Source organism: Pteropus medius, unplaced genomic scaffold (genome assembly GCF_902729225.1).
Source record: "Pteropus medius unplaced genomic scaffold, Ma_sr-lr_union100, whole genome shotgun sequence".
Lineage (NCBI taxonomy): Eukaryota > Metazoa > Chordata > Mammalia > Chiroptera > Pteropodidae > Pteropus > Pteropus medius.
Genome location: NW_024351732.1, coordinates 216,463 through 243,393, shown reverse-complemented (window position 1 = coordinate 243,393; position 26,931 = coordinate 216,463). Strand labels below are relative to the sequence as shown.

General features: G+C 35.7%; 1 protein-coding gene across 1 annotated transcript; it reads right to left on the bottom strand.

Annotated features, from left to right (window-relative positions):
- Positions 1–242: 242 nt before the first annotated feature.
- LOC120588925 (zinc finger protein 383) lies at positions 243–25,592 on the bottom strand. The gene is made up of 6 exons (XM_039846243.1): positions 25,227–25,592; positions 24,453–24,499; positions 11,009–11,062; positions 7,467–7,593; positions 7,065–7,160; positions 243–2,498 (listed from the first exon to the last, which is right to left on the bottom strand). Exons 3-6 carry the CDS (start codon positions 11,027–11,029, stop codon positions 1,303–1,305), a joined length of 1,440 nt encoding a protein of 479 aa, XP_039702177.1. The 5' UTR covers positions 11,030–11,062; positions 24,453–24,499; positions 25,227–25,592; the 3' UTR covers positions 243–1,302.
- Positions 25,593–26,931: the final 1,339 nt, after the last annotated feature.

Below are 26,931 nucleotides of genomic sequence, written 5' to 3'. Positions count from 1 at the left end.
GGTATTAATCTTCATGCAGCATAAAAGATGAAGTCTGAATGAAGACTACCCACACATACTTTTTCTCTTCCTTTTAAAATTCCATGCTGAACAATGAGTGATGGGAAACGCTTTCCTAAACTCATTACATGCATTTTTCTCATTATGAATTCTTTGATTTAGACAAAGGTAAACATGATTAGAATCTTTTCTACAAATAATAATGAAAATAACTACAAAAATGGGTATATCAATGAAAACAGTAAACAATTTTTACTAAGTATTTATTATGTGATAGGAATAGTTCTAATACTTTAAATTCATTCATTCATTGAATTGTCACAACAAACCAATACATAGAGCATAATTATATTTACTAATATATATGAAATAAAATGCCACTAACATCTATAAGTAAAAAGTAAAAATATCTGGACGGATAAACAACACTTTGATAACAATGGTTAATTACCTTTCTAGTATGAAATTGGGGTTAGGGTTGTTGAAAAGGAACAAAACAGTTTACAAGGAGAAAAGGTGAATAATTTCAGCAATTAAAATACACGTTTTAAAAGAAAAAACAAGCATCCAAAGATACATTTTGGGTCGTATTAATCAGGGCATATTTTATAACTGCAAAACATTTAGATGTAGCCATAACATGAATAATAAAATCATTTAAAAAAGTTATTAAGTATGTCATTTTAAAAAACCAAAAATCTATATTTAATGAGATGGCAATCATTTTTGGCATGGTAAAAGCAAGTGAAGGTACAATATGCATACCATGACTATACTTTCTTTAAAGATAGAGTCTGGTAGGATTTATTCTACCAAATTGAGAGTAGTCATCTATAGTTGGTATGATTACAATTAATATTGGCTTTTCAGTTTCTGACTTTGTTTTATAATAAGAAAATATATATTTGTGAAAAAAAGAACACTGACTTCAAAAACAAAGTTATAATTCTACAAGGAATTAAAAAAATACAAAGTCACACAATTTAAAGTGTGACATTGGCTTAAGCACAAATATATAGATCAGAGAAGAAAAGTAGCCCTGAAATACAAGCAAATATAAACAAAAATATGTTTTCACCTCAAAAGTAGAACAAAATAATGGAGAAAGAAAGAATTACTGAACGACTGCCATTAATACAATATTGGGGGGGCAGGGTGGGGAGAATGTCAATTTAGAATATGAATTCATAATAGGAAAATACATTTAGATTAAAAATATATGTAAAATAAAGAGAGAGTAATTATCAAACATGATTTTTTTTGTTTAAAGTATTAGGAAGGTTACAAGAGCCTTAACTTTTATTATTCATCAGTATGAACTCCCTGATGACGAATGAGATCTGAGCCACTACTAAATGCCTTTCCACATTCTTTACAGTTATAGGGCTTTTCACCGGTATGAATTCTCAGGTGTCGAGTAAGGTTTGAGCATTTATTAAAGGCCTTTCCACATTCATTACATTCATATGGCTTTTCATCTGTATGAATTCTCTGATGTTGAAAAAGTTGTGAGTTCTGAGTAAAGGCTTTCCCACATTCAAGACATTCAAAGGGTTTCTCACCAGCATGAATTCTCTGATGTTGACGAAGTTGTGAGCTTTGAGTAAAAGCCTTCCCACATTCCTTACAATCATATGGTTTCTCCCCAGTGTGAATTCTCTGATGATTAGTAAGCGCTGAACCACTACTAAAGGCTTTCCCACATTCCTTGCACTCATAGGGTTTCTCACCAGTATGAATTCTGTGATGCTGAACAAGCTTTGAGCTCTGAGTAAAAGCTTTGCCACATTCCTTACATTCATAGGGTTTCTCACCTGTATGAATTCTTGCATGTTGAAAAAGTTGTGAGCTCTTAGTAAAGGCTTTCCCACATACTTTACATTCATAAGGTTTTTCACCAGTGTGAATTCTCTGATGGTCAATAAGATTTGAACAATAACTAAAAGCCTTCCCACATTCTTTACATTCATAGGGTTTCTTACCAGTATGAATTCTCTGATGTTGAGAAAGGTATGAACTACAACTGAAGGCCTTTCCACATTCATTACATTCAAAGGGTTTTTCACCAGTATGAATTTTCAGATGCCGAGTAACATGTGAGCCACAACTAAAGAATTTCCCACACTCCTTACATTCATAAGATTTTTCACCAATATGAATTCTTTGATGTTGAATAAATTGTGAATTCTGACTAAAGACTTTTCCACATTTCTTACATTCATAGGGTTTATCTTCATTACTAATTATTTGATGTAGAGTAAAGAATGTCTGTTGAATAAATGTGGGCATGTATCCATGAGTGAATATTTCTTGGCTGAAATGCTCATTTTGATATCCCAGTTGTCTTTCAAAGTGGCTTCTGTATTCCAAAACATCTCTGAAATTGGAGTACTCCAGGCCATACATTGTAAGTCCCATTACCTCCCTCTGGCATGATTCTATCTCATAAACTTCCTTCTTTAGAGATAATAACTTGGTTTCACACATTGACTCCAGATCTGAAAGAAAATAAAATGGTAAATATTCTCCCCCTTCACTTGTAAAAAGTTAAACTTTTATAATAGAAATGGAAAAATTAAGTAAATATATGGTAGCAAATGACATACAGTTCTCAAGTATATCTGTTTAATCTGAAAAATGGACAAAAAATGCATAGAAATTAATGAGATACTGCCACATGCTCCACGGTGATGCTTCAGTTGGTTACAGACTACATATGCAATGGTGGTCCCACAAGATTATAATGGAACTGAAAAATTATTTTTGTCTTGTGACGTCCTAGCTGTCCTAAAGTTGTATTGTAATGCATTACTCACATGTTTGTGGTGATGCTGGTGTAAACGAATCCACTGAGCTGCCAGTTGTATAAAGTATAGCACATACAATTACAGTAGTAGGCTATGCCATCTGAGTTTGTGTAAGTACACACAATGATATTTGCACAATGATGAACTCACCTAACGACGCATTATTCAGATTATTCAGAACAATTTATCCCTGTTGTTAAACAGTGCATGACTGTATAACACAAGAAGTGGAAGGAAGAGACTACAGAAATAGGAAACCACAATCATTCTCAAATATTGATGAGGTTCAGAATCATCTGGAAAGACTGGTAAATATACAATGGTTGAACAGTGAAAAAAGTGGTGAAGGGTGGGGGAGGAGCAGGAGCAGTGGGCAAAGGTAGATTCTGGGGAGACACACACACTCACTCACATAGGCAAAGACCAGGCCGCAACCTCTGCCGCGCCCGGCAACTGCAGAAACATCAGGGAGAGACCGCATCCACAAGACATTTCAGTCTGTCCCGTCATGAAGCATCTGCCGAGAGGGGCTGGCCGAGGCCGCTGGACTCTGCCTTCGGGGCACCTCAGGTTAACAGCAAAGGCAGCAAAGTTGGCCACCAGCTTCGGAAACTTGCTTTCCGTTTATATAGATGCTTTACATCTATATAAGCATGCATGAATGTTTATGTAAGAGAGTGTATGATCATACTGTATTACAAAAAGTGAATAATTTTCTGACCCCATTTAAACCCACATAGGAGGAATAATTCCATATAGGGGAAGATTCTTGGTCTGTGATATAATAAAAAATAAATTTGGTCTTTTTACCTGGTTCTAGCACAGAGCTTCAAAAACTCTTAGAATTTCCCAAGTGATAGGAGTGTTTTCATTATGCTAATAAGTTTACCCATGGTGGGTCTCTAGATAGCTTTGAGAGGGGAACTGGTTACCAGAAAGACCAAGCATATGATTAAAGGATTAAGAACTTTCAGCTACTTGATCTCTGAGGAAGGGAGAGGCACCAGAGATTGAGTGGCCAATGACTTAATCAATCATGACAGTGTAATTAAACCACAATAAAAACTAGACACCAAAGCTCAGTGGAGCTTTCCGGTTGGTGATCACACTGATGCCAAGAGGGTGACACATTTGAATGTTTTAATACTATCATCCCAGCACTTGGATCAATGCTTAGTATATGCTTATGCTTAAAAAGTACAGGGAGAGGGTATGGAACCTCTATATCTGGAAGCCTACCAGACCTTGTCCTAACTAATATGTACTCTTTATAGTAAAACTGCAATTGTAAATATAGAGCTTTCCTGAGTTCTGTGAGTCCTTCCAGCAAATTACTGAACCTGCAAGGATCACAGAAATCCCCAACTTTATAGCCAGTTGCTTAGAAGTATGGGGGGTCTGAGGAACCCCTGAGACTTGCAGCTGGCATCTGAAGTGATAGCAGTCTTACAGGACTTTGCTGTTAACCTGCAGGATCTATACTAATAATTCTGGGTAATTCATATCAGAATTAAACCGCAGCACACCCAGTTGGGGTGGAAACAGAATAGGTTCCATAATAAAGGATATATTGGATGAAATTTGAAAGAGATTACAGAGGGTAAGCCACATGTGGGAATAGCCTGAGATAAGTCTAAGGTATTTAACTAATTTGATGTGAGTGGCAGATAGGGAAGACTCAGAATATGTTATGTGCTGGGGATTTAGTGAAAATATTATTCACCTTGGAATTCTGTGATGCTGATCTTAGAAGGAGAGACTTGCTCATGTACTAGTGCAATGACTGAGAGGGGTGGCAGCTAGAGTTTAAGGAAGACAGAAAGAAAATAAGACAGTGCAAAATACTGCAATAGAAAGATAACAGGAACCAGAAGGAGACTGATGAGCTGAGTCCCAACTCTGATAGTTACTACTATGTTCCTAGGCAATTACTTAACTTTTCTAAATCCCCATTTCTTTATCTGTAAAAGGGAGATAAACCTTAATTCATGATTATTGGAAAGGTGAGGAAAAATGTAAGTAATTATCTTTGAATAAAGCGTTCAGTATTTGATAGGTATTATTATGAAAGAATTTCTTACCAAAGTTAGAGATTTTAAGCAAACTAAATGATTTGAAGACATCAAAATGAAGCCTATTAGAACATCTCCAGCCAGAAACAAGGAATTCATTCCAGCATAATCTTTTTTCTCCTACCTTTATGTGGTCTTTCAGCAATTTTCATCTAGTTAAGCTCCTAACTTTTAAAACTGTCCTCTTCTATCTTCACTGTCAATGCCCTCTTCCAAATAAGAATCATCTCTTAGACCACTGAAGCAGCCTCCTATCTCAGTCTCCCCACCAAGTTTTACACTCTTTAATCTACTCTGGGACCAATGACACCTGACCTGGCCTCCCACTAATCAAAGTGCATACTTCTCATAATCACCAGGAAAGGCTGAATAATGTGGTTCCTACCTGTCTCTGCAATCTCAACTCATTCCACTCTCCCTTGCTCATGGGGTGCAACAACACTGGCTTTCTTTCAATTCTTCAAACTTACCAAGATTTTCCCTCCTAGAAGTGCCTTTGCAGGGGTTCTTCCCTCTGCCTGAAGTTTTCTCATTTATTAACGTGTTAAATAGTAAGACCTAACAGTAAGCCTACTACTACAGTAATTATGAAATAGTGATAAGCAAAAATGGCATTTCAATATTTTGATTTCCATTTATATCAAAGTCACAGAACTAATAATACTACGGTTTGTTTTATACATCACAATTGGAAGAAAAACTAAATTTTAATCAGAGGTTACTAAATATAAAGATGCATTTTTTTCTTCTCATCCAAGTTCATAGAGCCTCTAAATTCTAACTAAAGGAATCCAAAAGTAGCAACCTCTGAGTTAGAGTGATCCTTTAAAAACATGATGTCACTCCTCTGCTCAAATCATCTCATTCTGAATAAAATGGCTTTACACCTACATTATTCAGAATAGAATTCAAATCCCATACCTAGGCTCACAAAATCCAGAACTATCTGCAGGTACACCCTCTCACTCATCTGTACCTAACACAAACATATATGCACTACTTTGCTGATCTCCTTTCACATAATTTGCTCTTTGCTCATTCTGCTCCAGCCACAATGGTACGAGCCAAAAAGCTCCTAACTCAAGGACTTTGTTCTTCCTGTTCCTTTTGCCTGAATCTCTTTTAACAAATATTAACATTACTTGTTCCCTCACTTCCTTCAGGTCTTGATTAAAATATCATCTCATCAGAGAGGCCTCTCTTGTCTCCCTCATAGCACTTATCAGCATCTGACATTATACATATTTATTCCTTCTCTATCACCTTCTAGAATATAAGCTTCAGAAGAGCAGAGCTCTGAATGTTTTAATACTATCATCCCAGCACTTGGATCAATGCTTAGTACATACTTATGCTCAATAAGTACTCTTCTGGTTCTCTTCCTCTATCTCAAATCTCTTCTCTGCCACCTCCTCCCATAATGTGGGCACAGACTTTTCTGTTTTTCCCAACATTGTCTTTATAGACAGTGACTACAATTACTTTCAAGGCTCCATCTACTATTTCAGTATGGAATTTCAGTATGGATTAATTCCACTTCTGCATATTTAGCCCTTTCTGCTAAGCTCCCTGGCTGGTTCTTTTACTAGATTCTACTTTATAGATGTTATTTATGGCTATATTTTAGTACCATTTTTTGACTCCAAGTTCTTAATAGCTGCTATCATTAGCAAACTACAGCAACTGGCAGACTCCCTTGCACATTAGGAAATTAGGAAATCAAGAATGTTGGATAAAGGAAAAACGTACAACCAATTAATAAAAAAGTCACTAGCCAGTGGCTATAACAAAGGCCATTACTTGGAGAGAAGGAGCAGTGCAGATACACACATGCACGCATGCATACACTCACATGTATACTGTTTTGGTAGTGGTAGTAGAAAACATTTAGATGGGTGTAAGAGGAAGAAAAACTAGCAGGGAACTGAGTTAAATATGGGTACAAGTTTTCTTTAAAGGGGAAGTGAAGGTTACTTTCTACTTGAAATTTAACGATATATTGGAGAAGGGTAATAGAAAGAGTAGTGAGGGAAGGAATGTAACAAGTAATTTGTAAACTCATGCTAACAGGACTTTCCCACATGCTTAGGGTTTTGATGGGAGTTTCCAAGGCAAGACCTCAATGATATTGTTTCTTCACTGATCAGCTGAATTATTACCTGCAATGGGCTGCTTTGTCACTCACCTGAACACAGGCCTCTTGTCAGCTCTCTGCCAACCATCCAGGGCTCTTTCCCTTGTTCCAATAAAGAGATAACTTGAGGCTTAGGAATGTAAAGTCCTGCTCACAAGAAAAGATATGAAATATGATTATGCTGTGAATAAATCAGATCTAGAAATAAGACCCAGATCCTTGATGATCAAGGAAGAGATGCCACTACAGGAACAGCCAAAGAAAGGAGAAGCTTCAGCTATAGCCAATTAGAGCTGCCCATTTCCCACGCTTCCTTTTCATTTCAGCTCCAATCTTTGATTTGAGAATAAGAAGCAGAAATTCAGCTGGTAACTCAAAAAGCAGCTGAGAAATTCACCGTGGAAGAAACAGACATTCCAGAGAACTCTAAATTACTGGTACAGATGACCTTACCCATTGACACCAGATTGCTGTAGTTCTCCAACATCACCTCTCTGTATAAATCCCTCTGAGCTGGGTCCAGGCATTCCCACTCCTCCTGGGAGAAGTCTACAGCCACATCCCTGAACATCACTGATTCCTGAAACAATAAACATACATACACTTGTATAATAAAAGAAATATTTCAGAGACTATTATGCTTTTATTGTGGGGTAAAGTAAACAAGCAATTACACTGGTATCAATGAGAACCAGAATCTATGAATCTCAGAAATAGATAAAAAATAATCAGTTTACTTTATATTAAAAACAAATTCCCGACTTGGTCAATTATAAAGGTCTAGACAGTAGGAATAAGCATTCTAGAGTGTAGTCTCTAAGTACCATATTCAAATAAAAGAAACTAAGATTCTTTGGGAAAAGAGATGATTTCAAGATTGATAAGAAATTCAAAAGATGCATTTTTAACATTCTGTTATAACAGAAAACAAGAGCACTATCAGAGAACTGGAATCAGGGTAAAAGGACTAGGAACCAAGCTAAAGAGCCTCCCATTGGCCAAAAATGGTATAATTTAGAGGATCAAATGTAATGGATTGATCAGATCAAAAATGTTTAAATCCATAAGGCCATCAACAATACTGTATAAAAAACTACTGGTCACTTTTGTAGAATTTTAAGAAACCAACTCATTATTTAAAAAACTGGTATAAAAAGAGAAAGAATCAAACATTCTTTCCTATACAAACAGTCTTCGGTATGATCAAATAGTTGAGAATTTTTACATTACAGATAGTATTCCACCTAAAGAGGAATGATAGAATTAAAATATCATTTTGCAACTTTAATGAATTAATGAATCTAGATAATTGTCAATGGTGGTGAGGGAATAGGGAGCAGAAATTCAACTGCTTACAAAGAGAACCAGATATAATGTGCATCCTAATGATATCGCACATCGCCATTTATGAAATATTCGACACACACACACACAGACCCCCAGCTGAATCAGATCAAGCTTCTAGACCTAACCACCAATTTTCAGGAAACACTTAAATGATATCACAGAGATGCAATCAATAAATCCAAACAGTGAACAAATGAATCCGATTTTCTTTTTCTTTCTAACAACAAACTGCACAGGAAGAAAAGAGATGGATGGGGTACCTACGAATAAGAGATCTGAGAAACATATCAATCAACTGCTGTGCATAGTCCTTATTCGGATTCTAATTCAAATAAATTATTTAAAAACTAGAGAATTATGGAAATCCAAATACTAGATATTGATATTAACAAATTATTTTTAACTTTTTTAGATGTAATATGGCATAATCCTTATCTTTTAGCGATACATAGTAATTTGTATTTGTTTCAAAATAACTGTGTGGGAATGAGGGTTGGGGAGTGCACAGAAGAAACAGGTAGGTATATAAATGAAATAAGATGAATCTGAGTTGATAATTATTGAAGCTGAATGGTGAGTATATTGTAGTTAATAAGACTACTTCTCTGTGCCTGGAATTTATTATAATGAAGTTTTTAAAAGTGGGAAGGTAGAGAATAATTGCAATATAATATTGTGAAGGTCCTAATCATGTAATTTAAACAAAATTGTGTTATAGCTCAAGCAGAGAGTGTGAAATAGCGAACCTAAATTCACACGTATCTTACAAAGAAATAACATTTAAAAATTGATTAATCATATGTAGGGAGCTAAAGCTCCCCAAATTCAAAAGAGTGCATGGATTATCTCGGGAGGCCTGCTTGCATAAAAAAGAAAAGGCTGGTTCTGTGGAATTCCAGGAAGAAGAAGATTAAGTATAGACAAAGGGAGTGTCGAAGGGAGTGTCAAAGGAAGTGTCGATTGTACCTCGATCTTCAGGATGTTACTTTTATTATGTTATCTTGGGATACACAAAGGAACTGATTATGTATAAAAAGAAGCATAAGAAATAAACTCGGAGAGACAGTTGTGAGTTCTGTTCTCCCTCCTGCACCCTGTCTGTCTTCTCTTTTTTCTCAGTCCCCGCTCCCCCATTTAGGTACCCGGTTTGACTTGGTCGGCTGGCTTCCAACAATCATACACATATACAATGGAATATTACTCAGCCTTAAGAAGAGGTGAAATACTGCTATTTGTGACAACATGGATGGACCTCGAGATAATCATGCTAAACGAAATAAGCCAGACAGAAAAAGTTGAAAACTACATGGTATCATTTATATGTGGGATAGAAATCTAAAAGCAACAAACAAACAGGACAAACAAGCAGAGACTCATGGACATGAACAACAGGTTGTCAGAGGGTAGGTGGAGAGGAGGAAGGGAGGAGGAAGATGGGGTAAAAGAGGCCATATATATGGTGACAGAAAGAAATCTAACTATGGGTGAACACACAATGCAATGTATATAATTGCCCTACTGTTGAATTGTATGCCTGAAACTTACTGTATTTCGTTAACCAATGTCACCATAATAAAAATAAAAATTAAATTTTAAAAAATTGATTAATCAAGAAATATCAATATAGGAATATTAACTTAAAATATAGATGAATTCCACTGTAAGTTGCTAAAAGAGATGAGGGTGTCTGCCTTTATGGGAGTAGGATGACGTGGTGGATCAGGGCCCTACTCTTAATACTCCTTGAATTTTTAACATGTAAAATTTTGACAAATACATTTTAAGAGTAATATTTCTGAAACAGCATGTGATCTAAGTTTCTCATAACCTCTAGTTCACTCTTTTGACTTATTGTTATAAGAATAACTTCCTATTATTACAAATTCTTTAATAATTGATTTCCTGATGCCAGAATTTTCTACAATATAGAATTACTGGACAAGATTTAGAAGGTTCTTCTGAGCTCTGACAGTATGAAACAGCTGAACTCACTGTAATCATCCATCATCTCCATCTTTATTTCTGAAATAAAGAAAACTGGTGATTCATGACAAAATTCCTCATGACCCACACTTCCTGTTCAACCTCATAATGGACTCCTCTCCTGAATACCCTACACAGATTTGCGGAGATCTGTCTGTATCAGCTATCAAACCCACAATCCTCCAAGCCTCATAAGCTAGAGATCTTGCAATAATCTACCATCTCTCACCTTATCTTACTGGAGAATAGTGATCTATAGCGATACTCTTGGCTTTTCCATGTTTGTTCCCAGCTAATCAACTTGTATCTTCATCTGAAACAAATCACTGTCCAGAGAGGACGAGTTCATTCTACAAATCTACTCTTGTTTCCTTTTCAGAGAATGCATTTCCTCTCCCTCATAGTCCCTGGCAGAGGTCTGAAAAAAGGGATACTCAATTATTTACTGAATGAAAATATTAATCCTGGGTCAAAAGAAGAGGGGAACTTAGGAATGATATAGGACTATCTGGCTAGAAAAAGAAATGGGAAAAGGATCCTGAAGGGGGCAATGATAGCCAGAAAGCCAGAAAGGAAAGCAAATGTTCACATGTCCCTTAAAAAAATTTTTTTTTTAATTCTTAAAAAGAACAATGTCAGGAAGGTAAGGAAAAAAATCAACTCACCTGGGCCATGACTTTCAGCATTGCAGATTATTAGTCCTCCTCAGGGCTGTTCTCCTGAAAAAGGATAGTGTTCTGAGAAGACAGGCCTGGGAAACCAAAGGAATGCTCTAGAAACCACATGAGCATTACAGCTCTCAGACTGACAAGGTAAAACTACCTCCACTTCTCTCGGTATTATGATGTAACTCTAGTTAGTAGAAGTATAGAATAAATCTTACTCCTTCCTCAATCCCAGAAACCCTAGACTTTAGCTGCAGCAAGATAGACCCTGGCTAGTGGATTCAAAGGAACACAGACTCAGATTTCCCTACCTTCACCCAAGCAACCCAAGTTCTTGCCTCAGCCAAGTGATTCAGGCGAGACCTTGCTCCATCTCAGTGATGTTGTTGCTCTGAACCCAAAACATAGCTGCTATGATTTGCCCTAAGCAGATCCCTCCTTTGCAGTCCTTAAGACCCCAAGCCAGATTCACCCAAATGGTACCCTCTGATCACAACACACACAGTACCCTCTGATCACAACTAAAGGCTTCCTTAAGTCTTTTCACTTCCCAAGTCCAAGAAAGTCAATCAACTTCCCCCATCAGACACCCATACTCACTCACACAGAAGCATCCTCATTCTTGCTCCCTTGCTTTTATTTTGTAAAAAAAAATTTTTAACTTTGCTTATGTGTTTTTGCCATGAAAAAGAGTCAAAATGTCAACTTTTCTAGCTTTTGAGTAAGATCTTTCTTACTTATACATATTTGTATAAACTCTTTTTAATGCTTACATTTGTTACACATAGTTAGCCAATTATTATTTTGTTTTGGTATAAGATTACTTATGAAAGACTATGATGAGTATCAATTATAATTTTATTTTTGCGAAAGAAATGAATTATAAATACTACTTAATTTTTCCTCCAGAGGGAGCTACTCTAAGATGTACCAAAGTCACATGTGAATAATATAAAATACACCATTATTTTACATGCCACTTAAGAAAGAACTTAAAATACACCATTATTTTACATGCCACTTAAGAAAGAACCTATGTAAGATATAACTTGACTTCAGATATGTTGAAATGAGAAAAAAAAAGTGAGCCTTAGAACAAGTGACTATAGAATATATTTTGCCTACTCATTTAAGTGCTACTCATCATAAATGATACATGCTTGGAATTATTTGTAGCTCTATTTTGGTTCAGTGATCTGTTTATTCTTTTGACAGTATCACACTCTCTAATTATAATTAAAAATGTTTTAATGTTTTAATGTCTTAATAAAATATCCCTCCACCACATACCTATTTGAATGGTCAAAATCCAGAACACCAACAACACTATATGCTGGCAAATAGCAACAGGAACTCTCAATTATTGCTAGTGGGAATGCAAAATGGTACAGCCACCTTGGAATACAGTTTGGAGGCTTCTTATAAAAACTAAATATACTCTTACCATATGATCCAGTGATTGTGCTCCTTGGTATTTACCCAAAGGAGTTGAGAAATTACGTCACATAAAAATCTGTGTATAGATGTTTATAGCAACTTTTATAATTGTCAAAACTTGGAAAAAAACAAAATGTTCCTCAGTGAATGGTTAAGTAAACTATGGTATATCTAGACAATGAAATATTCAGCATTAAAAAGAAAAACACTATGGAGCCATGAAAAGACATTATCAAGTGAAAGAAGCCAATATTAAAAGCTATATATTGTATGATTCCAACTATATGACATTCTTGGAAAGGCATAAATATGTAGACAGTAAAAATATTAGTGGTTGCTAGGGGTTGACAGAGGAAGGAAAGAAAGAATAAGTGAAATAGAGGATTTTTAGGGCAGTAAAACTACTCTATATGATACCATTACTTAGGAGAAGAATAGGTGAGCATAGTGGGAACTTCAACAAAGAGATGGAAAAAATAAAAAAGAACCAGTCAGAAATGAAAAATACAATAAATGAAATGAACAATACATTAAAGGGAATCAACAGCAGATTAGATGAAGCATAGAATCAAATCAATGATCTGGCAGGCAAGGTAGCAGAAAACATCCAATCAGAACATCAAAAAGAAAAAATAATAACGAAAAAATAGGATAGTTTAAGAGACCTCTAAGACAACATTAAGCATAACAACATTCACATCATAGGGATACCAGAAATAGAAGAAAGAAAGGAAGGGATTGAAAACCTATTTGAAGAAATAATGACTGATAACTTCCTTAACTTTGCAAAGGAAACAGACAAATCCAGAAAGCCTGGAGAGTCCCAAAACAAGTTGAACTCAAAGAGACCCACACCAATACACATCATAATTAAAATGCCAAAGGCTGAAGACAAAGAGAATCTTTTTTTTTTACAGCAGAAAGTAAAAGCTTTATTAGAAAGGAAAGTACACTTCCAGACGTAGAAGTAGGCCTGAGCAAGAGAAGAGTGGCTCAAAAGGCCAAGAGATTCTTAAAAGCACCAAAAGGAAGGCAGTTAGTTAACTACAAGGGAGCTCGCAAAAGACTGTCATCTGATGTCTCAACAGAAACTTTGCAGGCTAGAAAGGATTATTCAAAATGATGAAAAACAAAGACTTACAACCAAGATTACCAAGCGAGGCTATCATTTAGAAAAGAAGATGTTAAGTTTCCCAGACAAAAAGCTAAAGGAGTTATCTCCACTAAAGCAGTATTACAAGAAATATTAAAGGGACTTCTTTAAGTAAATAAGGAAAAAAATATGAATGAGAAAATATAGGAAAGAAAAAATTCTCACTGAATAAAAGCAAACACTTAATAAAAGCAGTGGATCGACCAACTGTAAAGCTAGTGCGAAGGTTAAAAAATAAAAGATCATGTGTAACTACAACCATAAATTAAGGAATACAAACAGATGCAAACAAAAGGAGTAAAAATAAATGACAAAATGACAAAAACATAAATGTGGAGGGGGTGAGTTAATAGTGTGGTGACTTTAGAATGTGTTCAAAAGTAAGAGACCATCAACCTAAAACAGATGGCTATAAATGTAGTTTGGTGTAAATATATATATATATATATCTCACACACACACACGGAACCACATAGTAACCACAAACCAAATATCTACCAAAGATATAGAAGAAATAAAGAAAAAGAAATCCAAACACAACACTATAGAAAATCATCGACATACAAGAGAATAAGAGAAAAAAGGAACAGAGAACTACAAAATGATAAGAAAACAATTAATAAAATGGCAATAACTACATACCCATTGATAATTACTTTAAATGTAAATATACTAAATGCTCAACCTAAAGACACAGGGTGGCTGAATAGGAAAAAAACAAGACATATATATATGCTGCCTACAAGAGACCCACTTCAGATTGAAAGACACACACAGTAATGGGATGCAAAGAGATACTTCATATGAATGTAAACAAACAAAATATACTAACACAAGCGCTATAATAAGAAACATAGATGGGCATTTCAAAATGATAAAAAGATCAATCTAATAAGAGGATATAACTCTTGTAAACATCTATGCACCCAACAAAGGAACACCTAAATATATAAGGCAAATATTAAGAGAAGTAAAGGGAGAGATCGACAACAATAGTTATAGTAGGGGACTTTAACATCCTATTGACATCAGTGGATAGATCATCCTAACAGAGTATCAACAAGTAAGGTTGGCTTTAAATGACTCATTAAACCAGATAGTCTTAATTTGTATTTTTAGAACATTTTAACCCAAAGCAGAATATACATTCTTTTCAAGTAAAAATGGAACATTTTCCAGGATAGACCATACATGCTAGGCCAGAAAACAAGTCTCAATAAATTTAAGAAGGCTGAGATCATATTAAGCATCTTCTCCAATCACAATGGTATAAAACTAGAAATCAATTACAAGAAGAAAACTGAATAACACAAACATGTGGAAGCTAAATAACATGCTACTAAACAATGAACAGATGAAAAATGAAATCAAGGAAGAAAGCAAAAGATATCTTGAGATAAATGAAAATAAAAACACAATGATGACCCCAAATCTGTGAGACACAGCCAAAGCAGTTCTAAAAGGGAAATTCGTAGCAATACAGGCCTACCACAAAAAAAAAAAAACCCTCAAACAATCTAACCCTACACCTAAAAGAACTAGAAAAAGAAAAACAAAGCCCACAGTAAGTAGCAGGAAGGAAATACGGATCAGATCAAAAGTAAAAGAAATAGAGTCTAAAAAAATAGAAAAGATCAATGAAAGCAAGAGCTAGTTCCATGAAAAGGTTAACAAAATTGTTAAACCTTTAGCCAAACTCATTAAGAAAAAAGGAGAGATGGCCCAAACAAATAAAATCAGAAACAAAAAATAGAGAAGAGGCAACCAACCCTATAGAAATACAAAGGTTATAAGAAAATACCACAAACAATTAATTATATGCCAACTAACTGTACAACATAGAAGAAATGGATAAATTCCTAGAAACAGTCTTCTAAGACTGAATCAGGAAGAAACAGAAAACCTAAACAAAGTGGTAACTGCTAACGAAATTGAACCAGTTATTTAAAAAAAAAAAAAACAAAAAAAAACAAACCTCTCAAAAGTTAGGGACCAGATGGTTTCAAATACTCAAAGAAGAATTAACACCTATCTTTCTCAAACTCTTCCAAAAAACTAAAGAGGAAGGAAGGCTCCCAACTCATTTTATGAGGCCATCAATATCAAACCAGGCAAAGATCTTACAAAAAAGAAAATTACAGGCCAATATCTCTGATGAACATAGATGTAAAAATCCTCAACAAAATATTACCAAACCAAATTCAGAAAACTAGAACAAATAATCCTAAAATTTATATGGGACCACAAAAGACTCTGAATAGCCAAAGAAATATTGAGAAAGATGAACAACTTTGGAGGTATCATGCTACTTGGTATCAAACTATACTACAAGGCTATAGTAATCAAAACAGCATGGTACTGGGATAAAAACAGACACACAGATAAATAGAAGAGAACAGAGAGCCCAGAAATCAATACACGCCAGTGTGCTCAATTAATTTATGACAAAGGAGGTAAAAATATACAATGAGTTAAAGACAGTCTCTTAAGTTAATAGTGTTGGGAAAACTGAACAGTTACATGCAAAAAATAACACTAGACCACTTTTTTATTCCATATACAAGAATAAACTCAAAATAATTTAAAGAGTTTAATATAAGGCCCCAAATCAAAATTCTTAAAAGAAAACATAGGCAGTAAACTCTCTGACATAATTTTTAGCAATATTTTTTTGTATATGTCTCCTCGGGCAAGGGAAACAAAAGATAAAATAAATGAGACATCAAACTAAAAATTTCTTGTACAGTGAAGGAAATCATCAACAAAACAAAAAGACAACCTACTGAACAGAAGATATTCTCCAATGATACATCTGATAAGGAGAAAAAACCCAAAATATAGAAGGAACACATACAAATTAACACCAAAAAAAAAAAAAATTCCAATTAAAAAATGAGCAGAGGACCTGAATAGATACTTCTCCAAAGAGGACATACAGATGGCCAACAGACATATGAAAAGATGTACAATACCACAAATCAGGGAAATTCAAATTAAAACTATAATAAGATGTCAACTCATATCTGTTGGAATGGCTATCACCAATTAAAAAACAACAAATGTTGGTGAGGATGTGGAGAAAAGGGAACCCTCGTGCACTGTTGGTGAGACTGCAAATCAGTCCAATCACTATGAAAAAGTTTGGAGGTTCTTCAAAAAATTAAAAATAGAAACTACCTTATTCCCAGCAATCCAAAGAAAACCAAAACACTAATTCGAAAAGATATATGCACCCCTATGTTCACTGCAGTGCTATTTACAATAGCCAAGTAATGAAAGCCAAGTGCCTATCAATAGACAATAAGATAAAGAAGTTGTGGTACATATATACGATGGAATATTATTCAGCCATAAAAAAGGAAATCTTACCATTTGCAATGACATGGATGGACCTAGAGGGTATTATGCTAAGTGAAATAAGGCAGACAGAGTATGACAAATACCATATGATTTCACTTATATGAATAATTTTTTTTAAAATTTAGTGACGAACAGAAACAAACTCAGAAAAAATTGGTAGCTGCCAGATGGGAATAGGAGTTGAGGGGCTGGGTGAAAAAGGTGAAGGGATTAAGAAATACAAATTGGTTGCTATAAAAATAGACACAGGGATGTAAATTATAGCATAGGGAATACAGCTATGTATACTGTTAGATGAGTACTAGACTTATCGGGGTGATCACTCCATAGGTTATATAAATGTCTAACCACTATGTTGTACACCTGAAACTAATATAATATTGTATGTTAATTGTAATTGGAAAATTAAAAATTTTTTTTAATTTTAAAATATGCCCTGAGTCTCAGTTTAGGAGAAGTCCTGGAGAAAGAGAGCAAGACAAAAGGGGCCATGAAACCCTGCAGTCACCAGTGAAAATCTTGGCCATCTTATGCATCGTGCAAAAAGGAGCTGCTGGAAACTGATTTTGTGTCCTTGGTTCAATTCAACATCTGTTCCAGAGGTATTTCAGATTGTCGAGTGTATAAAAAAAGGCTGTCTTTGAGGGCATTTGAGATCTGGCTCCCTGGCATATGTCGTCATTTTGGGTCAAATAAATTCTTATAAAAATTTTAAAATATATAAAAATAAATAAAAGAAAGCTGTCTGAAAGACATTTTTAGAAAGCACTAACGTCCTCTGTATTCCTACCTCATAAGAAAAAGAGGAGACTCAAGTGCCACCAGGGTTCTAAGTGGAACGTAGTGAGAGTTCTTAGGAAAACTTTCTGTGTTCTCAGAATTTAGAAGGCACAAAGACTGGGGCCTAACTTCTGAGATAGAAATGAACCCCACAGTAGGAGCCCACCTGGGTCAGGATTTATTCCAAGGCTACCAAGAGGATTTCCAGTAGGAACCTTGACCTCTAGAGAAGGGCTCCCAGGGGGACTAATGCCCAAAGGGTGAATGTGGGAAACTGTAAGACACAGCCAGCTGAAGTAGAGCCATTGGCCTCTCCTCACAAAGAGTCAGATGTAAACATGCCCCAAGGCCAGGTAGAACCAGCATCAATACAATTAAGATTTTTTTTGGTCCCATATTCCCTCTTCCTTTTCCTGCTCCCAACCTCAGGAAGTTGAGAGTACCTAATGGGACAGAAAAGAAGTTCAGGAAAAGAAAAGAGAGAAGTAAGTAATCATCAAGGCTTTCTCAACTGCAAGTTTGTAGCTCAAGGAGCCAGGAGTTAAAAGTTTAAAAAAAGTTTAAGGTATTCATTAGTACAGTAAAGTGGACATCATTTATTATCTAATACTGACTGAAAACTCATCCATGGGCAGAAAATCAAATAGCCCACAGAGAAGCTTGAGAGCAGAAGTTATAGGAAAGAATAAAGCAACCGTTTTCTAGTTGTTTCCTATGGAGTACTATTTTTCTAATAGATTTGGAAAAAATGTTAAATAACACTACTGATAGTTCCTTCTTGATTTTACTGTGAAGGCTTCTAGTATTTCACCATTAGGCAGTAGGATAGTATGGGGAGGGCGGTGGGCACGGGGTTAACTTTTTAATACAGAAATTACCAAACATACACAAAGGTACAGTTTAAATAGTATAAAAGTCTCCACATACCCATTAGCTTCAACAATTATACAGTCATGGCCAATACTATTTTACCTAGACTCTAACACGAATTTTACATTAGCTTTATTTTTCAAAACAGCTTTATGGAGATATACTTCACATAACATATGTCACTCATTGAAAGTACGTAATTTGATGTTTCTTAGTATATCACCACAAAAGTTCTAATTTTAGAATATTTTTCATCTCCCCTAAAAGAAAACTCATTAACAGTAAATCACCATGTTCCTCTCTCCTCCCGCTCTATTTTCTGCCTGTTCAAGGCATTTAATATAAAGAGAATCATACAATGTGTGGCCTTTTATAACCAGATTCTTTCACTTAGTAGGTTTTCTAGGTATGTCATTGTTATAGCATGTGTCAGAACATCATTCCTTTTAATTGGCAAATAGTATATCATTATACAGATATATCATTTTGTTTATCCATTTATAGATGAGCATTTGGATTACTTCCATTTTTTTTTTTTTTGGCTATTGTGAATGCTACTAAGAACATTCATGTACAGGAGTTTGTGTGAATGTTTTCAGTTCTCTTGGATATATATCTAGGAATGGAACTGCTAGGTCACATGGTAACAATGTTTAACTTTTGAAGAACTGCCAAACTGTTTTCTAAAGCAGTTGCACCATTTTACATCCAGCAATTTCTCCAAATCCTCACCAACAATTATTATTGTCTGTCTTTTTTATCATAGCCATTCTAGTAGGTATGTAGATACCTAATAGGTATCTCATTGCAGTTTTGATTTACATTTTCCTTATGACTAATGATGCTGAGTGAAGTTAGTTTTTAAGAACTCAATTCTTTAGAATGTTTTATAACTTTGATTATAGTCCATTACTTTCCCAAAGGCATTCCCATTCATGTTGGAATAGGCAATCACTCTATTTCCTAGTACGAAAAGGCAACTGAGGATGGCATAAATATTTGAGTGGCTAATGGGAAACAGGAACAACAGATCTTTGCAGTTTCGGGCCAAGAAAATGGACTGGGGAGGAAATTAAGAGAGAAAAATATTAGGTCCCAAAAAACTGGGGAGATTGATGCTCATCCTGACTTTTTCTTGAGTAAAGTCCAGGCTTTCAGTTAACTTTTCATCTTCATCATCAAATTATTTTAATTCAGAGTAACCCTGCTCCAAAACACTATCTGTATTCTAACTCTTCTACTCTTGTGCCTACTAATTTTTAGGTTAATAGAGTCATAAGAAAATAGTTACTAGCCTAGTCATCAAGTAACCACTGGAGTGTTCAATTACTATATCATGAAGCAAGTATTTAATAACTTCAGGTACCTGTCATGCTCCCAGTCCCTTTCTTGAGGAAAGAGGTGCTCACCTGAATGTAAAATTTCTTTTAAGTCTTGTTTTATCATTTAAAAAAGCAAATTTTGCTTTTTTGTTATTCCATAATATATGTTTATTGTGGAAATGTCTCACATTGAATTACTTCTTCAATTAATGCCTAATCCCTTGCACCCAATAATCTACCAAAGTATGAGAAAACTTTGAAAGTTAAAAAAATCACTTAACATAAGAAAACTACAGAAAACTACAGAAAACCTTAAAAAGAAAGCTTTTGAGCTCTGGCACTACTTAAAGTAGCCCAAATAATAACAGCATTTTTACCCAACATAAACTCTTGGGTATAACATAAGTCTCCTGTTTTTAAGTCTTTTATTCAGTTCCAAGAAGGAAATTTTAAAGACAGGAGAAAAGAAGAGAGGTTTCCTAGATAATATTATTAAATTATTATTAAAATAGTGAGGCTATTTTTTTTTTAACTCAAAGAACAGTTTTTATATTCACACTGAAAACCAGTCAGATTTGCTTCAGCCTCAAAGAGTGTATTTATGTAAAATTAAATTAATGCTGGCAGTGAACTGCGTTTTTTTTTTTTTAAGTTTATTGGGGTAACATTGGTTATACAATTATATAATTTTCAGGTGTACATTATAATTTGACATCTATATATTCTATTGTGTGATTGCCACCCAGAGTCCCGTTTCCTTCAGCTACTATATATATTTGATCCCCTTTACCCACTTCACCCTCCCCCAACTCCCTTATATTTGGTAACCACTAGTGTGAGGCTAGTTTCAAACATATCACAGGTGTTGTGCTAAAAAGACTCCTATTAAGGGTGTCCTAAAAGGGTCTCTCATTGGCTATGTAATAAAATTTATGCAACAACCAACCATGAATACATCCCCTCCTTCTCCTCCTTTTATTATGATGGAGTCATGACAATCATCAGTTAATTAAAACACTGGAAAATGCTTGAAGTCCATAATAACATGAGAGAGAAAAACAACTACACAAAAAAGAGGGTGAATAACGTTTTTTTTCCCTGCCATAATTAGTGAGTCATTATACATGTTTTTACTTGTCCTATTATTTATATTTTCTCATCCTATTATTTACATTTATATATGATTTAATTAATGTGCTTGTTTCCATCTGTACAATCTGAAAAGTATAAACTAGGGAACTTCAAAAAAGCCAGCCTCATAAAAAAGAAACACTGTACAAACCAGGGAAGGACCCGTCATACTTGTGGCCTCACACAATAACCCAAGACAGAATGGGTATTCCACAGTTAGTACCGGCGGGCCCACACAGATCTAAGTAGACATAGAGTATGATAAAATAATAAATAAGCTGAATGTCCCAAAGAACTCACTGCATGTCAATCCATTATCACCTAGGAAATGAACATTTTATTAATATGTTAAACTCCTAATAATTATAAAGTGATATTAATTAGGAGGAGTTAAGTTTTTTAAGAAACACCACTAACCCAGGTCAATAATCTTCATGACAGCACGATGAGTCGTTAATGACATTGCAGGCCATGCAAAACTTAAAGCACACACAATGCCAATAAAAAAATGAGTTACAAAATTAAAAATCTATATTAAAAATATAGAACAAATATGAAAAGGAATGCAGCATAATGATCACTGGCTCAGGTTTAAATGATCTCATATTGTGCAACCAAGTCCCAGGCACTAACGAAGAATTAATTGAGAACTCAGCCTTAAAGCTAGTCTGTTTTTGTTTTGTTTTTCTCAAATTTGATTTTGCAATTTGTGAACTATCTCCTTTTATTTACTTTAAGTTTTGCTCGAAGTTTTTTACTTTTATCAATCCCCAAAATAAACTTTTGGCTTTGTTAATTTTCTCTATTGTACATTCATTTTACGTTCCAATATACATAAATTTATATGAGCTCTTATTCTTATTATTTCCAATTTTTACTTTCTTTGGGTTTAATTGAGTATACTTTTCCTTAACTTCTTGAGATGAATACATAGATCATTAATTTTTCAGCATTCTTCTTTACTAGCATATACATTTACAGCTATGTATTTTCTTCAGATTCAGCTTTACCAACACTCTACATTTTGATATATTTTCATTATCATTCAAAATATTTTTAATTTCCATTGCAATTTCTTCTTTGACTCACCAGTTATTTACAAATATTACTTAAATCTCAAATGTTGCAATATTTCTAATTATGTTTTGTTATTGACTTATAGCTGAATTCTACTGTGGTCAGAAAACATACAGTATTATTTCAATCCTTTGGAATTTATTGAAATTCCTTTGATGGTACAGCATATGGTCAGTTTGGATAAATGTCTCATGTGCATCTGAAAATTACATATACTGTAGTTGTAAGGTACACTGTTCTACATATGTCAATTAGTCAAGTTTGTCAATCACATTGTTCAAATATATATAGTTTACCGAATTTATATTGATTGTTCTATCAGCTATTGAGAAAAGTGCTATAAATCCCCTACTATGATTATGATTTGTCTACAACTTCTTTTAGTTCTGTCAAATATATTTGAAGTCATTTTATGAAGGTATATACATTTGGAACTGTAATATCTTGCTGGTGAACTAACCTTTTTATTATGAACTATTGCTCTTTATCTCTAGTAAAGCTTCCTGTCGTAAAGTTTATTCTCATACAATGAAGTAAGGAGTATCAACTGATAACAACCATTTAGGAATACTGTCAGTGTATGTTAAAGCTGAATACATGCATAATCTATGACACGGAAATTTCACTCCTAGGGATACACCCAAGAAAAATGCATTCATATGTGCACCAAAAGACACATACAGTTATGTTCATAGCAGCTTTGTTCATAATAGCCCCAATCTGAAAATAACTCAAATGCCAATCAATAATGGAATGGATAAATAAATTGTGGTATGTTCATGCAATGGAATTTTAAACAGTAATAATACATTTAAGTTTCATTAACTACAACTATATGAAGCAACATAGATGAACCTCATATATTCATACTACATAATATTACATAGTACATTCATGTTACATGACATTTAATGTTGAGCAAAAAATGTGAAGCACAAAAGAGATATTGTATGATTCTATTTATATAAAAATTCAAGGACAAGAAAAATTAATCTATGGCTATAGAAAACAGAATACAGTTATATTTGGGAGAGATGGGCAGTGAGTAGATTGGACCAGAATTAGGCTTCTGGAATGCTAGTAATGTTCTATTTCCTGATCTGATTTGAGCTCTGGTTAAATATATGCTCACTTTATAAAATTCATCAAGACATATATTTTGATTTCTGTACTTCTGGGAAAGTATGTTATACTTTTAAAACCATATGTCAAAAAAAACCCCATATGTTAGCAGATTCATCAAAAATTAAAATGCCAAGTAACCAAGTATTAGAGAGAATACAGGATGACTGTGTTTATAAATTTTTGGTAGGAATTAACTGGTACAACCATATTGAAAATCAGTTTGAAAATATGTAGGAAATTTGAAGATACACACATGTTCTATGGCCCAGCAATTCCATTCATATGTTTATACCCTAGGAAAGCATCCACATGTGCACTGGGATACTTATAAAAATATGTTACGAACAGTTCTTTCAAATGAGCTAAAAACTGGAAACAACCAATGTCCAAACAACAAGGGTGATTCTAGGAAATATAGTACAGCATAAGAAAAGCAAGACTTAAAATATTACACAGCACAATTTCATTTCTATAAAGTTAAAAGGGAATACTAAACTATATCATTTAAGGATGTGCGTAGATGTATGGTAAACTATTTTAAAAAAAACAATGATAACAAAATAATTACCACCAAAGTGAGGATAAAGGTTACCTGCAGAGGTAAAGAGACTAGGTTTTTTTCTGTTGGTAGGACTAACAGGTTTCTGGAGTGTTGATGCAAGTTTTTGCTGTATATTTCCCTTTATAGCTACTTCTTAAACCACATGTTTCTATTTTAAGCACTTCCAAATAAAAAAAAACTGTATAATAGCTACCATTTTTTTAGTGAAAACATAAGGTAAATGCTATTAAGATTCCAATTTTGAAATAATGTATATTACACGTGCACAGGAAACTTGTTAAAAGGAAATATCAAAATATTGACTGGTTATGCTCTTTCTAACTTCCTATTGCTCAAATTCTTTAAAATAATCATGTGTGTGTGTGTGTGTGTGTGTGTGTGTGTGTATGCACACGTATTTAAAAAGAAGCAAAAACTTAGTACACAGGAATAACTGAGCTATTTTCTAAATTAATATATGAACATTATGTAGAAGGAAATGAGGGTGTATACTGGAATCTGTGTCCACCTCTATGACTTCCCCATCATTTTCTTAAATGCAAATGTCTAGGAACCAGGTCACTTAATAAATCTATGTTAAACAAGACCATCCAGTACAAAGAGAGCAAAAAGGAAATCCCAGCACACCTTGTATCTGGCTTGGTCCACAGCCATTCTTCCGTCTTCTGGGGACTCTTTAAGGAGAAGATGTGAGGAAGAGGAAAGGAATCATGAGATGCCAGATTTTTCTTATGGCTCAGATCCACGCCTACCACCCATGGGGAGGTCAGAGGAGTTTAAGCTGTCCTGAGCATTCCTTGTGTCAGGGGAAAAGTCCGCTGTCCAAGACCAAAATTTGTCCTGACATCACATATTAACCACTGGGACACACACACAGTCACCTTGGCACATCTACGGGCACCCTCCAACCGCACACACAGCGCCACAAAATTACATTATCACGTTCACACATCCTCACAGTCACGGACACCCAGTACGCTTAGTGCTGCTAACATTCATACAACCACAATTACACACATGCAGCCCTCACAGAACACAGTCATAGCCACATAATCACATTCTCTACACCTCCCCTCCACCACAAAGCCACACGAAATTATAATGACACAGATAATCACGGTCCCATCACGGTGACTCAGTCACATCTACGCACACAGCGCCATCGTCACAATCGCACACCAACAATAACAGTGACACCTGTACACAGAGCTCCGCGCATGGTCAGTCACAATGACACTCCTACCACAGGGACATACAATCACACCCTCACACAGAGCGCCGCAGTCACAACCGTTCACATGGAATTCTACACTTCTTACCCGCTCCACCAGCCCAACCAATTCACGCAGGCCCGAGACTCCGGACCCGCCCGTACCGCCCCTTCAGACCCTCAGGACGCACCTGAGGAGCAGAGTATTGTCCGGAAGACCAAGACTGCTCGCTCACCTTGCACTCTTCCCCTTCAGGCGAGGCCCAGGATCCCACAGGCAAGGGAAGGGGGTGGGGGTGGGAGACTTGTTCCCGCCGGGGACCTCTGGGAAATGTAGTCCCGAGCCTATCTGTTTGGACAAGATGGCGCCCAGCTCTCCGGGTTTCCCCTTACTCCACGGTCTGGGCCAATTCTATAGCCCTGCTCCTCTCTCGGAATCGCAGCCCGAAATCTTTGAGATTCAAACGCAGGCTCAGAGTGATGCTCCCACACGAGGCAGATCTCACACCCTAGAGACAAGCTTCCTCCATAGACCCTGCCCATCTGGTGGAGTCATACGTTACCTGAGAAATAAAAAAAGATAGCCAGAGTCGCCTGGGAAGTTGATTAGAGCCGCAAGAACTTCTGGGAAATGTAGTCAAGAGCCGGAAAGGGTGAGGCGCCAGCCCAAGTGGAAGATTGGTTTAGCTGACTTCGACATTGCGCTTTCCCACAGGGATGAGGGGATCTGTGCCTGAGACTCTTCTAGGAATTATAGCCCACTCTGCTAATACTTCGGATTAACTCGCCATTTTGGCTTTCGTCAGCGGTTGAGTGTTGGCGGGGGATCAGCACTGCTCAAGAAGTGAAAACCTGGGAGTCTCAGGGCACAACTGCACCAGGGAAACTGAAGGAGAGTCGTCCCAAAGCCCAAAATGGAGCTGGTGGGGGCGGGCTGAGGGGTTGGGGGTGAGGGGAGGGGGCGGCGAAGCCCTGCACAGAGAGAATTCAACACACACACACACACACACACACACACACACACACACACACACACACACACACACACCCCACCCACCAAAATTAGAGTCAGAAGGAAAGTTTATTAGAAAGGGGGTAACACTCCACAGAATGCGATCTCCTCTCAGAGAGTGAGAGGGACCAAGAGAGATTTGGAAAGCAATGAGTATGGGGCTGAGTGTTCAGGAAATTCAGTTTATGGATCATTCTTTCGTTCCTGTGAGTTATTGTTTAAAAGACTTTGTCAACCCATTTTCTTTGATATGGACAAACAATGAGGAAGAGGAAGTGTATGTAGCATGAGAAGGTAAGAATATGTAGAGTGAAAGGCCTGCTGGCAGTTCCTAGCCTTTAATTAATAGATTCTCCATGATTTTAGCCATAGGGAATGACTCTTGGCTCTTGTTTCTCCTTCACAGGTGTGAGGAATGTGTGTTAGTAACCTAGCAGAAATCTTCCTTTGTTCTGAAGGTGTCTTCTGGCCTGGCTGCTGATCAGCACACTGCAGCCTCTGAATGTGGCTTGATTAACATTTTTAATTCTCTTGCCTCCTTTCTATGTTAAAACGGTGATACTAGGGGCACATGTTCTTGTACCAGCAATTTCATTGGTTGGAGAAGCAGAAAGCAAACCAATTGTCTGACACATAAGTTTCAAACTTTTTTTTATATAAAATCGTGCCTCTGTTCCATGCATATGGCTATGGACTCCACACTCTCCGATGCCTTAGGGATCCTGTTTTCATACAATCGCACTCTCCCTCTCCAGCATTTAGTTATACTTTATTCCTCTCCAGTCTTCCATGTTTTTTTTCCCCCAAATGAGGGAAAAAAAAAAAATTATTAGTATGACCTGTACGACAGCTTAGATATAAATCTTATCTCTCCTCTTGGAAAC

Coding starts and splice junctions, on each gene's coding strand:
- LOC120588925 (XM_039846243.1), bottom strand. CDS start 11,029: ATGCTGAAAGTCATGGCCCAG. Junction 7,594..11,008: donor TGCTGAAAGTCATGGCCCAG/GTGAGTTGATTT, acceptor TTATTGTTTCAG/GAATCAGTGATGTTCAGGGA. Junction 2,499..7,064: donor GACAAGAGGCCTGTGTTCAG/GTGAGTGACAAA, acceptor ATTTTCTTTCAG/ATCTGGAGTCAATGTGTGAA.